The 17,657-nt window shown below is 35.0% G+C and overlaps 2 protein-coding genes across 2 annotated transcripts; both read left to right on the top strand.

Moving 5' to 3' along the window:
- The first annotated feature begins 4,444 nt into the window (after window positions 1-4,444).
- Window positions 4,445-6,171, top strand: LOC140884938 (protein JINGUBANG). The gene has a single exon (XM_073291846.1). It carries the CDS (start codon window positions 4,747-4,749, stop codon window positions 5,983-5,985), a length of 1,239 nt encoding a protein of 412 aa, XP_073147947.1. The 5' UTR covers window positions 4,445-4,746; the 3' UTR covers window positions 5,986-6,171.
- Window positions 6,172-10,905: 4,734 nt separating this feature from the next.
- On the top strand, window positions 10,906-11,553 carry LOC140878746 (uncharacterized). The gene has a single exon (XM_073282361.1). It carries the CDS (start codon window positions 10,906-10,908, stop codon window positions 11,551-11,553), a length of 648 nt encoding a protein of 215 aa, XP_073138462.1.
- Window positions 11,554-17,657: the final 6,104 nt, after the last annotated feature.

Below are 17,657 nucleotides of genomic sequence, written 5' to 3'. Positions count from 1 at the left end.
CAACCTTAGAAATGACGATCTTGGAAAAGTCTAGGTATCCTGCTATTCCAATTCCTGATACTACTATTGTCATTGAATTCAACTTGCAATCTACAAGGATAACCCAAATGTCAATAATAAGTACCAAAGAATCTTATTGCATGATCTGATACCATAAATGTAGTGACCCAAATCGGAATCACCTACTAATCAGAAGCTTAATCATGCAATCAATCATAATTAGAGATAAACTGCGGAAACTAAAATAACTAACATACCAGCATGGTAAAACCTAGTGACTGACCCCGCAATCCTGCCTTGTTCACCACCTAATTTCCAGATCTTTAGGTAAACTACCTGCAACTGTCCCATCGAATGGGGTGTCTAAAAGCAACAGTACGAGAACGTGAGCATAAAATGCTCAGTACGAGAGTATGAGTATACAATATTATATGTTCATGTATGCAAGTATATGGGTACCAAGACACGAGGCCAAGAATATCTGGTCAAGAACAGACTTGGGCCCTGTGTAGGTAGCACGTTGTGCCGTCACTTTAGGAGGTGACCTACATACCCAACTGATGGTGGCCTAACATAATTCTACGTTTCCAACCAATATTGGTGACCTAACATGAGTTTATATGTCCAACCATCTACTGGCAGGATAGGGTTAACACCCTACTACAGAATAATCACTAGGATACAAGCTCAAGATGATCATGCATGCAACATAATAACATTTCATAATATATGCAGATAAAATCATGCCATGTAAATAATGCAACACATAATACATGCATACTCAGTCAGTGTATCTCGAACAGTACTTTCGTACCTTTCTAAGGCAGATCTTAGAAGCTCCCATCTAGGTTCCAAGCCTACCATGCAGAACTACAATACATAATACCCATGCATTATCTATTATGCCAAAAATCATATAACATGCTCTAAAATCCTTAATTAAACTATAGCATACTCTCTATTTTTTATAAGGAGCCAGAGCTATACCTTCGTCCGTCGTTAGCCCGCTAATGTTGAATTCCACAGAGCTTGGGCACAGCCTTTCTACGACCCTTGGACACCTCGCCAATGCTCCACTGCTTGGCCACTACTACGTACATTGTCCGTTTTATATAAAAACAACTACCTACTCCAACTCTTAAAATAAGAGTACCCAAAAGCCCTTAAAATATAGCTAACATGGGTAAAGGAGAGGTTTGGAATGTTCAAAATAAGGCCATCTCGGCCCCTATTGATAGACTACAATCGGAAGCTCCGATCCCCTGATCAGAAGTTCCGATCGGTGCATGTATGCAACGTGTCCATCGGCTACGATCGGAAGCTCCGATCTGTACTTCGGAGGTTTCGATCTCCTGCATGCAGATACGTGTACAAGCTCTAATGCCACGTCTTGGATGATACAGATCGGAAGCTCTGATCTCCTGATTGGACGTTCCGATCGTCCACGTTGCTTCCGAACTGACTTCGCTGGTTCCGATATGATCAGACGTTCCGATCTTGGTTCGGAATTCCGATCCTATTTAGGCCCAATAATCCCATTAACATTTCTCGGGCCTTCTGAATCTAATTCTTTGGTCCGTTAGATTATATTAAAATCTCTTAACCATGTTTTATTAAATCTAAAAATGATTAGAAAAATAATCTTGTAAAATAGAATCGGGCTACTACAGATTTAATTTTGACGAGGTCCAATTTTATGTACGAAATCTCATCCGGATTATGAACCTGACGGCTCTGATACCACTGAAATGGCATACCCTGCGACCGATACATGTCATCGGCGTTGTTTAAAATTCACACAAATTATAAAAATAACTAGCCTCGTAGTGCAGTCTAAACCAAACCTGTCTTTTTCATAAATAAACTCAAAAATATTGTCTTTACAACTCAGAAATCCAAAAACGAATAAAACTTGAAGAAGCGTCTTATAACTTTAAAATAATCAAAACTAACGATAAAAATCCAAAATTAACAAAACTAAATAAAAAAGGTCTCTTCTCATCAACATCCCCAAAACATGTCGTGTTCTTTTTCTTCTAACTGTTTCTCGGTATCATCTGGGAGAAAAAGTAAGGGGTGAGAGATCTGAGTGTTTCTCAGCAAGTGGGGGCCGATCGATCATACGAAATTAAAATATACATACATATATACTCTTGATAAAATTCAAACTTGTCTTTAAAACACAACATAATTCATAGACATATTCATATCACATGTCATCATAGCATAACATAACACATCATAGCAAAACTTGACTTATCAAAACATAACTTGACATAGCTTGACTTGACACGACTTGACACTGAAATTTATCTCTTTATTCGTGGCTAACTGATCAGTTCCCTATATGTAATCTTTCTAAAGGGCGAGTTCATAGGTAGGTTATTATTACCCACCGCATCAGGGCTTTAACTTATCATCGTTTGGAAATTCATTTTCCATTCTTAATTTAAATCATAACAGTGCCGTAAAAATACACTTTTCACAAAATCGTATCAAGAATGGAAAGTACTCAGCAATGTTTCAAAATATTATGAACGATCGAATTTTAACGCATACATAGTATTTTAAAACACAAAGCCCACTTATCAAAAATTCTGTCAATTTTCAAAAAGGTCAGATACATATCATACCGTCGGATCGATATGAAATTTGGTGTGACATTCATAAGGGCGTTATCTAAATTTTGAACGGTGGAGATCTGGTTTGATGGTCGTTTGAATCCATTTCTAGACCACGAGAAGAAGCTGCTTCTTTCTGAGTAGAATCTGTGCAGAATCCTTGCAAAAATTGTAAGCAGGATTCTAGCCGTTGGATCAGGCTGAAATTTGAAATTTATATTGATAACATCTTATGCTACAATCCGATTGGTGAAGATCGAATTCGGATCTTCTTAGCATTGGAAATAGATCCTAGACATAGTGCTGCCTTTTCAAACATGAAAAAAAAATCTCTGCAACGTTTCGCATCTTCCCTAACCCTAGCTTACTCGAAAATTTAGAGAGAATTCTCGTCGTCAGGGTCTGTGGGTTTATATTTATAGGCACCAATAGTAGTTGGGTTCAACTAGGACACCTAGTTTTCAAAATTTGAATAGCATTCTATCTCCAAGATTTGACTCCTTCTAGATCTCTGATAAGCTGATTTATCTTTTACATAATTTATCGTGGTACATAATTAAATAATAATATAATTTATCTCTTTTAAAATTAAAAGTCCTGATTTTCCTTACCAATGGGCTTCTTAAAAATCTCGTTTTTTACACACACACTTAAAATATTTTACTTGAAATGACCAAATATTGCGGTCGGTGGAGTTAGTTTTAACCAAATTCGTCCAAATATCTCAACGTCTGACAATTATCAAACAACAAGTAGTGAGGATATAAATTTATATTAAAATTAAAATTTAATTTATGAAAGCCAAGTAATTTGATCACACTAATTAAGTTATCTATGTGTAGTAAATAATCATAAAATCTAATGTCAATCTATAACAATATACTGTTTAAGAACCAAAACCAATTTGCTAGTACCGGTTCCAGTTTTGATTTCGAAGACGCCTACTACATTGACTAATTCGCCCTCATTGGCAACAAAGAATATAATATAATAATAGCTCACCAGCAAAAGTGATAATAAACAACAGAAATGTAAATGAGACGAACAGTTCGCAAATTGTTCGGGTCTTGGCTCGTTAAAAGCTCGTTCGAGCTCGTTTAATGAGGCTCGTTAAGGCAAACAAACCAAGCTCGAGCTTTACAATATTCGGCTCGTTAGCTCGTGAACATGCTCGTTAACAGGCTCGTTAACAAGCTCGTAAGTCATCTCTTAAACGAAAAAATAATAGTATTGATATTTAATTTATAAATTTACACTTTACTTATGAAAAATATTGAAAAATCTATAAAAATTAATTTATTAGAATAAAATTACAAATTTTAATAATAATATTATATTTTTTTCAAATATATAATTTAGTTTTAATTAATTTAATGAATATTTAAATTTATAGTTTAAATATATTAAGCTCGTTTAGGCTCGATAAAAGCTCGAATAAGCTCGTGAGCCATGAATATATTCGTTAAATAAGCTCGGGCTCGGCTCGTTTATAAATAAACCGAGCTTGAACATTCAAAAGCTCGGCAGCTCGGCTCGTTTACATCCCTAATAAACAACAATCGAACATCAATTTTAAAAAATATGTTAAAGCAATTTTAATTTAATAAAAGAATTTAATTACTCTGTTTACTAGCCTTTACAGCAAAGAGAAGAAAAAGAAATTTACAAGGGCCCCAACATACCCCTTCTTTATCAAGTTTGGTAGCTTTGTTATTGTCAAAAGTAGCCGTTGAACCTCTCCCCCTTTTTTCCGTTAAAAATCCTCTCATTTTCTTGGTAAAAATCTCAACTCCGCTCCTCTCTCTCGAGCCCTGAATTATATTTCATTTTTTTTGTTATATACTTTGTTTGATCTTTCGGGAATTCCCTCAACGACTCTCTCATTTTGGTTTTATATAATCCTGTCCATAATTTTTAATTTGAACTCATTTTCTTGAATCTGTCTCGCTTTCATCTTGATTCATTCCTTCGTCATACGGCTTTCTTCCATTTTGGTTTTATATAATCCTGTCCATAATTTTTAATTTGAGCTCATTTTCTTGAATCTGTCTCGCTTTCATCTTGATTCATTCCTTCGTCATACGGCTTTCTTCCCAATTTTCTACAGACTTGTTCGATCAAGAAAATGATCCATCCTAAGGGTCCTTCGATTCAAGATACGAATTTGGCCACTCCATTGTTGTCTTCTACCTCAACGCCAAGCAACAGCAGCGGGAGAAGCAGTAGTGATACAGATGATAGCCCCGATACTTCATTTCGATTCGAGTTGGAAAATCCCAATTTCAAGATTCCAAGCTCACCCATTTCAGGCTTTGAATCCTACAAATCTTTGGCAGTTCTTTCAGGGCATATTGGGTCGATTTCTTGCTTAGCCCTGTGTGGGGAATTCATTCTCAGTGCTTCCCAGGGAAAAGATATAATTGTTTGGCAGCAGCCTGATTTGAGACAATTCACCAAATTCGGGCAAGGGGACGGCTCCGTTAAGGCTCTGATCACCACAGGAAACCGGGTTTTTACCGCACATCAAGATAGTAGAATCAGAGTATGGAAAGTTTCAAGAAGCTCCGAAAACGTGATTAAACTAGTTGACACTCTTCCAACTACTAAAGACTATTTAGGGAAGTTTATGAATCAAAGCAATTATGTCCAAACCAGGCGGCATCACAAGCGTTTGTGGATCGAACACGCGGATAGCATTTCTTGTTTAACCGTCTCAAACGGGCTATTATACTCCGGTTCTTGGGACAAGACTCTCAAAGTTTGGAGGATATCAGATTTCAAGTGTTTGGAATCTATCAAGGCTCATGATGACGCAATAAATGGGCTATTTTCTTGCAACGGGGTCGTGTATTCGGCCTCTGCGGATGGGAAGATCAAGGCTTGGGGGCTAGAAGGGAAGAACAAAATGCATTGTCTCAAAGGAATCTTGGAGGGCCACAAGGACATTTCATTGAATTGTGTGGTGGTTTCAAATGATTCGAAGGTCGTTTTCGGAGGGGGGTCGGACGGATGCATAATGGGATGGACTGGGAATCAAGAAATGGATAGTTGGAGGATGATTTGCGAGGTGAAAGCTCATAAAATGGCAGTTCTGTGTATGTGTTTAATGGGAGATTACATATGCAGTGGTTCAGCTGATAGGACCATTAGTATATGGAAGAGGGAAATGAATGGGATGCTAAGTAGACACATGGTGATCCAAGGGCATCAAGGACCAATCAAATGCTTGCAAGCATCACCAACAAGAGTAGGATGTGGATTCATGCTATATAGTGGAAGCCTTGATAAAAGTGTTAGAGTTTGGTGGATTCCTAGTGCTTCATCTTCACTACAACTTACAGAGAAAAAGTGTGCATATCTTTAAATCAAAGGCATTAATATTCATTCTTCGATCGGTTTTCTCCATCTGTGGTTTGGATTAATTTTTCGGTTTCGTCCACGAATTTTAGGTTGTCTCCATAACTTATAATTGACATGATTGAGGATTCTTTGAGGTTTCATAGAATGTAAGAAGGCAAAATCAATGCCTTCAGCTCATCACAACATATGTTTTTTCTTTCTTTGTTTGTGCACGAGTTTTATGTTTTTGGGAACTCATTCTTTACTCTTTAGGGCGTTGTTTGGAGATTTTATCGAGTGCTTGTCGTAAATCAGATTAAACAGTACTTGTTGAAAGTTGAAAAAAAAAAACATTTCTCTTCTTTGTCAGTTTTCTTCATTAGAGTAGGTAAAGGAGGGTTTAGTCCTGCGGGTGACGTGTAACCCCATGATTGGTCAAAATTAGTGGGTCTCATGTAAGGCCCACTGATTTTAACCAATCATGAACCGCCACGTCACTCGCAAGGCACTACCCTGCGGGTAGCATCGATTCTACCGGAAAGGAGCTAGGTTTTATGGAGCTTCAATTTTTAATATTTATATTATTCTATTTTCTATTCTATTAAAAGACCATTTATTTATTTATTTATAACTCGGTCGGCTTTAAATTTTAAAATATTTATTTGACTGCTACTACAAACTTGGGAAAAAGGACATTCAGACGAAGGACCGGAAAACATGGAATTTTCTAACAAAAAATTTTATACCGTGGAACTCCATGTGCTTTTGGAATTATAGATTTCAAACATATTTTTGTTGTTTAAAAAATTAAAATTATATATTTTAATTTCATTACTTACAACTTTATAAGGTATTGCATGTTAATTAGAATGAATTTGATATTGATCCAGTAATGAAATCATTTTAAATTCATTATATTTTTTATTACTAATTTGTAAATAAGTAAGATGCTTTAATATAATATTTAATATATTGATTAATTGTAAACAATAAAACTATATATAATCGAAATCCATAGATTTAAATTTAATCAATCCAAATACAGCCTTACATATTTAAAACTTTAAAACTCAAACAAATATACGGCTTGTGAAAACCATTTTTTTCATGACTTTTGTGTTACTGGCTAGCATGTAATGCATTGGTCACATATAATTATGAGTTACAGTAAAACTTCTATAAATTAATAATGTTAGACCATAAAATTTTATTAATTTATAGATGTATTAATTAATCAATAAATTAATAATTTATTATTTTAAAGAGTACGTTTTCAATCTAACTAATATATATTAATTAAATTGATGTAGCATTAGAAGTTTTCGTAGTATTTACTAAAAAATGCTTCCATATTATCCAGATGAAAATGGACGTGTTCACAATTGCAAAGCTTGGAAGAAATTATAGGCAACGCAATTGAAAATCTCACTGATGATAAAGTTTGATATACTAAATATTTTTGAAACCAGTTACTGAAAGGAAGCTTTCATACATATATAAACAACTTGTAATTTTAATTTATATTATTATTAATTTAGTATATGACCATATATTAATATAAGAGTTTTCCAAAAATTTATTATCTTATTAATTTATCAAAATTATTGATTTAATTAATTGCTCTTCCCAAGTCGGGACAAGAAAGATACTGTTAGAAATGAGACTTGGACCTAACTCACCTCAAAAGCTAGCTCAAGAGGTGAGGGTTGCCCTTGTCTATATTTGAAAAAGTTAATAATTTATCGATATTAATATAGAGAGTTTTTATTGTATATTATATTGAGCTTGTTCCAATTGAATTACGAAACTTTATTTGATGTAGTTCTTATTATTATTGTTTTTTTGAGACTGCTGTCACAGTGAGTTAATGTCGACGTCCTATATATATTGTGATCCAATAAATAAGAAAAAATAAGTTTTTTGGTCAAATAAATTTATCCCCTTTGGATTTTGGTCCATTAACTTTCTGGTGTGGGTTTTGGTACACTAACTTTTTATTTTCGGTGTTTTTTGGCCCAACTGCATACGTGTTAGTTTCTGATTGGTCCACGTCATCATTTTGAACCAATCAGAAATTGACATGCATGTAGTTGGACCAAAAAACACTAAAAATACAAAGTTTGTGTACCAAAACCAACGTCGAAAAAGTTAATGGACAAAAATCAAAACATGGAAAAGTTAATGGACCAAAAAACTTATTTTTTCAATAAATAATTAATCAATAAGATGCATGAACTTCTTATATAGCTAGCTAGCTAGCACATGCGGTTAGTGTTTGAGCTAGAAAGATAGAAATTAAAAGTCGAGTTTAAACTTATCCTCGAAGGTGTTCACAAAATAGCTAGCTAGCTAGCACATTTTGTGTCGTGTTCACAAAATGGTGTGATATAAGTATATAACTCCCAACAAGTACCGAAGGTGTTCAGAAATATTGATAGCTGATAGATAATTCGTTTGGTTCCAGAAGAAAAGTCATTTAAATACTTATTTAAAAAGACAGTTGCCTAAAATGCAAGAAAACTAGAAAAAAGATGGTATTTCAGATGACTGTTATATTTCAAATAAATTAATCACTAATGGTCATCAAGAAAAATTTATATATAAGAATCAGGTACGTTGTTTTGAAATGGAAGTTACTTAACAATGGCCTAACAAGTCCAAGAATGTGATTGATGGAAAGTATATCATTAGTTTGAACAAGAATACAAAGTGTAATACATATATAGGAATAAATATTTATATTGGTCATCGGTACATTTTTTTCTTGAAAGAAACGAATCATAAAAAGTATTTGTGCCCATTTCGCAAATTAAACTAAGAAAAAGTTTAACCAAAAGAAGACTATATGCCTTTTTTTTCAAATTTATTTTTGACATTTCAAGAAATTGTGGACTTTATATTGATTTTTTTCAGTTGAATATTTTGGGCTTCGGTTTCATCTTGAGAATCGTCACAATTAAAGAAATGCTTAAACGCTAACAATCTGTAATCACCGTTAAAAAGGATATATTTTTAGAAAAATGCACCTTTAAAACTACTCGATCTTCGTAAAGTGTGGTAATTAATTGTCTACAAACACATACGAGAGGTTAATTCGATCCTATTCAAATACTTTAACAGCTTATTTTTAAAATAAGAGGGTGTTTGGCTAAACTTATTAAAAACAGCTTGTAAGCTGTAGGAGCTTATAAGCTGTTTTAAGAGCTTATAAGCTGTTAGGTCTTATTTTAAAAATAAACTGTTAAAGTGTTTGGATAAACTTATTTTAAACAACTTAAAAATGTTGATGTGTTTCGCTTTATAAGATCTTTTTATTGTCAAAATTACCAAAATGATATAATAATAATATGAAGGTGAAGTAAATATTATATATCTACAAAAATAATTTTAAAATTTTATGATAAATGTTAAATGTTAAAATTAAATAAAAAATATTTTATATTTTAATTTATATAAATCTTACACTATGAATTTTTTTTAAAATAATATATGTGTTATTTTAAAATTACTCAATAATATCTTGATAGTATAGCTTTTTTTTAATTATAAGAAAATGATAGAAAAAAAATTATTTAAAATTATATATATTATTTTATATTTAAATATATAAAAATCGTATGCTTTGATTTTTTTAAAAAAATATTTAATGTTAAAATAGTATCTCGATAGTTTAGTTTTTTAAATTATAAAAAAATTATTGAACTAAACATTATTTTTTTTGACCGGGAACAAAATATTATTTTAATATATATAACAAATTGATAAATAAAAAAACTGTAATTGAATATATTATGAAATTGAAAAAAATATATAAAAGGATAATAGTGGGAAACAAAATATTAAAATAAGATATTTTCTTAAAAAGTAGGGGTGTATCTACTTTTTTAAAAACAGCTTATAAGTTGTCAAACAACTTATTTTGACAGCTTATAAGTTGTTTTAAAAAAAAATTACCAAATAGTTTTAGAGAGCTTAAAAGCTCCAAAACAGCTTATAAGCTGTTTTTAAGAGCTTAAAAGCTCACCCAAACACCCTCTTAATACCTATGAAGGGAATATTTATTTTCGTATAAACATCAATCCTAATTTAAAAGATTATTTGATATTTTTTGCCTTTCTTATACTCAAAGTTTAAATAGAATTATTTTCTTAGTTCATAAGATATGATATATTGTGTACTTATGATATTATCTTATATTTATCATATCTTAATCTTTTGTTACCTTATCTTGACAAATACATTCTTTGATCAAAGTAAATAAAGATCGATCTCTCTTTTGATAAATACAAGGAAAGATAGAAGAGAAAGATTCTTTTGTCTATATTTATGTACGAGGAGTGTACAAGAATGAAGGGAGACAGACGACCAAGAGAGATTTCTGAGAACTTTCCATGTGTGCAACTTGAGAGAATTCTGGAGATTTTCTGAAGCACATGTTGGTCGTGTTTACTTGATTGCCTTGAAGATTTGGAGAACACTCAGAGATCGAAGATCATACAGTGTGTTGCTCTCGTGTTCTTTTGGCATCAAGGATTCATTTTCTTTGTTTGATTTTCTTATTCTATTTCATATAGAATTTTTAGGAGATGTTTTATTCTTTATTTTCTCACATGTTTTGAGAAAATTGAGTTTTACAATAATTCACTAGTTTTAGGGTTTGTAAAACACTTTGATTTATTTTCTAGTGAAAGTTTTTCCCTGAGACGTTGCAAGAGTATTTTATACTCTTGCTTAAATATTTGAGTTTGATTATTTGGTTTCTAGTTTATTTTATTCACGCTTTTATAGTTTTTCGCTGCATGTTATTGAAAATGTTGTCAACATCTAGTGACAACATCTGATCTGAGTTTATGTGCAACCGATTATTCCTTACAAGTGGCATCAGAGCCAAAATCTTGATACACTAAGAACTGATCTTGGTTGATATTTATTTTCATGGAATAATATGGACTCATCTACCACAGTCAATTCGTTTTTGAAACCTCCAGTTCTTGATGGCACAAATTATGCTTTGTGGAAGACGAGGATGCGCTTCACTATCAAAGCGATGGATGTGCGTGCTTGGCAGAGTATTCTAACTGGTTGGACTCCTCCAAAGATACTAGATCCGGAAGGTGAATACATTCTCAAGCCAGAATCCACCTGGACCACCGAGGAGGCTCAAAGTTCGAGCTACAATGCTAAAGAAATAAATGCAATTTTCTCAACCGTGGACATGAGGATGTTTGGTCTCATAGCAGACTGCACCATTTCCAAGGATGCGTGGGAAGCTCTTCAAGAACACTGTGAAGGGACTGAAAATGTAAGAAGAACTAGACTTAGATTTCTAAACACAAAATTCGAGAATCTTGGGCTGAATGAGGATGAAACTATTGCAGATTATGACAAGCGTCTTAGGGAAATAGCCACAAAGGCTTTTGCTCTTGGAGGACCGATTTCCAACGAGAGTATGGTGAACAAGGTACTTCGATCATTGCCAGATGGATTCAATGAGAAGATTTGGGTGCTTGAGAAAGTAAAAGACTCCTCAAATATGAAGTTGACAGAACTAATAAGCATTATTCAAGTGTTTGAGATGAATTCTACATCATAGAAAAAGGATAAAGGAAATTCAATAGCTTTTCAAGTTTCAAATGACTTATATGAAGACTTTGTTCAATTGCGAAAAGAAGTTTTTCAGTCTGATCTAGAGGATGATACGATTTCACTCATCACCAAAAGTTTAATGACTATCTGAAGAAGATGAAGGAGATCAAGAAATCTGATCAGAAGCTTAAAGCTCCAATGTTTTCTAACAAGACTTTAAAAATATCTGGGCCAGATCAGTCACCGAGGAATTTTCATGATTCCCAGAAGCCTCGAATAATGTTTGAAGGGAAGAAGAAACCTGTTTCAAAGAGGATAGATAGTGTGCAGTGTCATGCATGTCAAGGTTATGGGCATTATGCAAATGAGTGTGCAAATACTCTTCGAAAAGAAATGAACACATCTTTGAGTGATGAAAAGTCTGAAAAAGATGAAGAACGGGATGATGAAGAAATTCACACAGCCCTATCAGCTTTACTGGAAAGCAAGAAGTTATTTCAAGTCAATCCCTTAGGTGTTGCCGTAGGTGTTTCCACACCTGGCCGCAACATCTTCCAAAGGTCAGTATGTTTGACTTCTTCTACTGCTAATGATAAATGCAATTCTCATGCAGGTGATGAAACAATGTCTATGGAGGATGTTCGTATGATGTATGAAGAGTTGTATGTCGATTGGATTGAAAGGAATAAGTCAAATACTATTCTTTAAAAAGAAAATAATAATTTGAAGGTTTCTGTGTCAAGACTTGAAGTTGTGCTGAGTAAGAAGGACATGGAATTGTGTCAGGTAAAGGAAGAACTTGTGAAAGCTAAGGGTACTTTAGCCAAGTTTAATTCAAGCACAACCAAGATTGATTCTTTGCTGATGATGAGAAGAGATGGTAAGGCAGGATTATACTTTGAAAACAGTATATTTGAAGTTGGTGAATCTTCAAAACCTCCTGTGTTTATCAAAGAAAGTATTTGTACAGGAATCTCAACCAAAAAAGTCGCATCAAACGATCCACCAAAACCGAAACCACAACCTACTACACCTATAAAGTATGGAAGGAAACGTATGTTTGTTTGTCACTACTGTCATAGACCTGGTCATATCAAACCATACTGTTTTAAGTTGCAGGAAAACTACAGACAGAGATCTGCATCTAAGGTGTTGCATAACACCTCCCACAACATCTCCAGGACCAGATCTACTGTAAGAAAGGTTTGGGTACCAAAAGATGAAATTCATTGTTATATGATCTATACTGCTTTGAGAACTATGTTTCAGGTGCTTGGTACTTTGGTAACGGTAGTTCACGTCATATGATAGGTTCCAAAATGTTTCTCACTGATTATGTTGAACAGAAGAGTGAGAAAGTGACATATGGAGGAGGTTAGAAGGGAAATATTGTTGAAAAAGGCACACTGAATGTTTCTGGCTTACCTAAGCTTCGAAACGTGCTTCATGTTGAATGATTAACTGCAAATCTAATAAGAATTAGTCAACTTTGTAATGATAACTTGCATGTACAATTTGATAAGAAATTATGCAAAGTTTATGATAGTTCTGATATATGTGTATTGACAGGTATAAGGTCATCTGATAACTGTTATCAACTTGGAGAAGAGATGGCTTGTAGGCACACAAAGTGACAGAATTTGACCTATGACATAAAAAATTGGGGCATGCAAATTTCAAAATGATGAAGAACTTAAGTAATCTTAATGCTGTTAGAGGCATGCCTAATATAAATTCTAGAATTCCATTTGTTTGTGAAGCATGTCAAAAAGGGAAGCAAATCAGGGTGTCACACTAGATGTTGTCAACATCTGAGACAACACGCTATCTTGAGCTTATACATATGGACTTAATGTGTAACGCCCCAAATTTATCTTAATTTAGTTTATTTGAGATAATCGGAGATTACAGAATTCAAGAGTTAATTTGATTTTGATCAGGGTCTATTTTGCAATTTTTGGAATTTTCAGGGACTAAAATGCAAATATCAATTTTATTACATATTTAAGAGGCTTTGAATTGTATTATCCATTCTACCTTCCTCCTCCATCGCTTTTCCTTCATTAGAGACGCCTCCAAGCTTCTCCAAGCTTTGTGATTTCGGTTTTTGCTCGATCCGTCTGTTAGAATTTTAATCCAAAGGCAGATTAGCGATCACATAAGCGAGAGATTCGTTCTATAGTAAGTATATTTTCGATTAGTTATACTTCTATTTTTGGATGTTGTTAGAATCTATTGAGTTTCGGTTATGTTGCTCTTGAGATAGTTCTTATCGATTATTCTCAGTCGGTTTTGAATTAGAGCGTCGTTCGGAATTGTTATGATTTTTGGAAGCCTATTTTGAAAATGGGGATTTTGGGATGTGCTGGATTTGTTTTGTTGTTGTTGTTTATCATTGATTTGAGTTGTTTGCAATGATGTACTGCTGTCTGTGTTTCCGATTTGATCAGTTTATAGCCGTTATGCCGCCGGTTTGAGTTTTGGGATTTTTGTACCGTTTGAATCGTAGAACTTTGGCATTGGATTTGTTCATCGTTTTTGATCATCTTTTGCCTCCGAATAGATTCTTTTGAAGTTTGTCGAGCCCAGAGTTAGCAGAAGTCAATCGTCGAAGAGTTGGATGAAGAGCGGTAAAGAGTTTACCTTGAGCATTCGTTGTTGTTAGGGTGTATAGTTTTTTACATAACCTTTTATTGTAGCTTATCCAGAGTTGGGGTTATTCGTATCGAAAGGTACAAGAAGACATCGTTTTAGCGGGATAGCAAACTCGAGACAGTTGGTTCTTGAGTTTCACTTAAAATCACATACTTGCATCAATACTTGTTCTAGAATGTGGGACTTGTATTTTGTTGATTGAGCTTTTGTTATATGTCTTAATGCTGTATGTTTTTCTTATGCATTCATCTTGAGCCAAACCTTTGATTTCAGCGGGCAGAACGGCCCTTTCAAGAAAAGAATGTACCGATGACCTTTAAAATAGAGCCACGTGGGCAAAGGAGAGAAGTTCTGAGTGTCTGAAATATGAGCCCCTCGTCCCATATTTATATACATGGGTTCGGACTGTCCGAACCCCCCTTCGGATTGTTCGATCCCTGCATGCATGACATGTGTCTCGGCCAGCTCTTTGGACCGTTCGAATGGGACTTCGGATCGTCCGATCTCGAGTATTATGTCATCCGTGACATCACCACTTCGAACACCTGGCTTGGCTACTGTTCGGACCGTTCGAACCTCTACTTCGGAGCGTCTGAAGTATGATTCTTAGCCAATCAAATAATTTTTTATCTTATCTTATCCGGTGGAGATCGAACCGTCCGATCCTAGTTTGGAGAGTCCGAACTCTACCGATCCGAACTGGTTCAGGGCCTCCGAACTCAACCCCTTTGGACCATCCGATCCTTCCGAAGACTTGGACTCCCTTCAGGCTATTTTCGAGTGCTCTAAATCCATTTTCGCATTCCTTAAACCCTTTTGGAAATATATTAATCATGTTTTACTTAATCCAAACATGATCACTTGATTAATTATCGATTAATCATTATTTTCGGGTACGGGTTACTACAAGAAACATCTATTTATAGATACTAGGAAACAACATGTGCGATGTAAGTGAAACATTTATAATTAAATATGTGTTTATTAATATCTTTTTTTTTTTAAGAAATCCGCCTGTTGTGGTAGAAGGTTTGGAGGACCCCTACCTGTTTATTCCAGTAAATAAAAGGAAACAAGAGAGTAGGACTAAGCCAAGACCTCTAAAAAATACCCCGAGTTACAATTACACAACTTTTGAATTAATTCTAATATAATGCAACCCGAATCTGTCCAGTATACAAATTCCTTTTAGACTCCCCTGGATGTTTTCTGGTCGAAGGGTGGCCCATCCAAAATCAAACCCCATATTATCCAAATGATCTGCTGCGGCATTGGCTTCCCTGTAGATATGAGATTTCTGAACCTAGAATCTGTTCATGATCCCTTGTATATGAGTCAACATAGAGGAGAATTCCCAACATGTCTTGTCAGCATTAATAATTGCTAGAGCAGTCATCGAATCAACCTCCAGCTAGAGTGGGAAGAGGTTGTAAAGCTTACAAATCTGGAGCCCTTTTAAAATAGCAGCTAATTCTGCTTGAGTATTAGTACCTACCCCAATATATTCATGAAAAGCAATAACTGTGATACCAGAGTCATTCCTCACGATTCTTCCAATTCCTGATTCACCTCCATCTTTAGAACACCCATCAGTATTAAGCTTGTACATTCATGGGGGAAGCCGCACCCACCTTACCACTCGAATGAGAGATGTTTGATTGATGCTAAGATGAAGCCTCATCCTAGCCGCAACAGAACCAAACCCAATCCAATGTCTCGCCTTAAGCACACCCGCTTTGGCAAGCTCCAAAATGTTGTCGTTGATGGTCCAGATTATACGGCCCGACTAAATTCTCATGCTCCTGTGTTTCTAGTCGTTCCTAGCCTTCCATAAAAACCAGATTATAAGGAAAGGAAAAATTTCTTTGATGTGGCCCTCTCTCCACCATTCCATGTCCACCTTCCAGTTGCTGAATGCATGTGGATTCTGGACTCCAAAAGTGTAAGAATAAAAATCCTATACGAACTTGGCAGGTGTGCTAGAGTAGAAAATGTGTTCAAATGATTCGTGGCCCCCGCAGCACTGACACATCGAGGTCAGAACCACCCCTCAATATTGTAATATATCATCAATTGGAGCCGCTTGTAGAACCAACTCCAGCACAATATAGAGATCGGTGGTCGTAAGAGCTTGGAACAACATCCTTTAAACCAACCAATCTTTTTTTTTTTTTACTGCGAACCACCTCCCAATAATATTTCACACTGAACGTTCCATTGGAAGAATATTTTCAGACATCCTTATCCTCAGCAATATGGTGGATAGGAACGTCCATAATCTGGACTATAGATCAGAAGATATCAGAGGGTATATTATACAGCGGGATTCGATATAGATGTATAATAATACATTTCAGTTTTATTTGGCTACAATTGAACTTGGTTGTATCACTACAGTTTGGGTTTTAGTACCGATTGTATTTTGCCGGTTTATGTCTATTATGGGATATGTTTCCGCAAGTTTTACTCTGTTAATTAAGTATTTTAAATTAAGCTATTTGCATGCTTAAGACTGCTAGTTAGTAGGAGATCCGTGCGGGTCACTGCAGACTTCTTTTGCATGTGCCTCAGGATAGTCCTGTCTCGAAACCCCTGCTCCGTCCAACCTGAGACCTGCTCCGTCGAATGGGTTGTCAAAGATAATACTAAGGACGTGAGAGATTAACGCTTAGTACGTAAACATGAGTAAACATATAAATATGATGCATGCAAACGTGCTTAATGGGTATCGGGTCATCCATTAAATCATGCTCAAAACAGGCGCCAATGAGTATGTTGTAGTGACCCTGCATGGAATCACCTACTAACTGGAAACTAATAGCATGCATTAAACTTAATACAGCAATATACTTAACAGAGTAAAAACGTGCGGAAACTTAACCATAAATTACATATCAGCTTAGTAATATAATTCAGGCTTAAATCTGTAGTGATACAACCATATCGAAATTCTTAAAATTAAACATTATACAGCTAATAAATCATGCTGTATAAAAACTTTCAAAGCTCCTGCTCCCTAGTCCTGTCTTGAACTACCAGCTCCGTCCATCCTGCGACCTTCCCCATGGAATAGGGTGTCCAAGATAACAACTAGGACGTGAGCGCTACGCCCAGTACATAGACATGAGTAAACATATGTATATAATGCATGCAACATGATGACTGGTAAAAGATCATCTGAAAAGTCATGCTCAGAACCGGCGCCATATGAGTGCTGCCACCGCACGGATCAACCTCTAGGTGCAACCACACTCGTCTAGTACACCAGAGTAGACAGACATAAATGCCCCCGCCGTCGCGGTACTCTCAGTGACAGACTATCGAGTATAGAGCTGAGCGGCTCTATAATCAGGTATAACAAGGTATAGGCTCAACGTGTATATGCACATGACATATGAGTATAGAAGACGGTAAAGCATACATCATGCCATATAATAATGCCAAATAAATGCAACA

Source organism: Henckelia pumila, chromosome 2, assembly GCF_033568475.1.
Source record: "Henckelia pumila isolate YLH828 chromosome 2, ASM3356847v2, whole genome shotgun sequence".
Lineage (NCBI taxonomy): Eukaryota > Viridiplantae > Streptophyta > Magnoliopsida > Lamiales > Gesneriaceae > Henckelia > Henckelia pumila.
The sequence above is the reverse complement of the archived record's forward strand: the minus strand, read 5'-3'. Positions and strand labels throughout refer to the sequence as shown.

Coding starts and splice junctions, on each gene's coding strand:
- LOC140884938 (XM_073291846.1), top strand. CDS start 4,747: ATGATCCATCCTAAGGGTCCTTCGATTCAAGATACGAATTTGGCCACT.
- LOC140878746 (XM_073282361.1), top strand. CDS start 10,906: ATGGACTCATCTACCACAGTCAATTCGTTTTTGAAACCTCCAGTTCTT.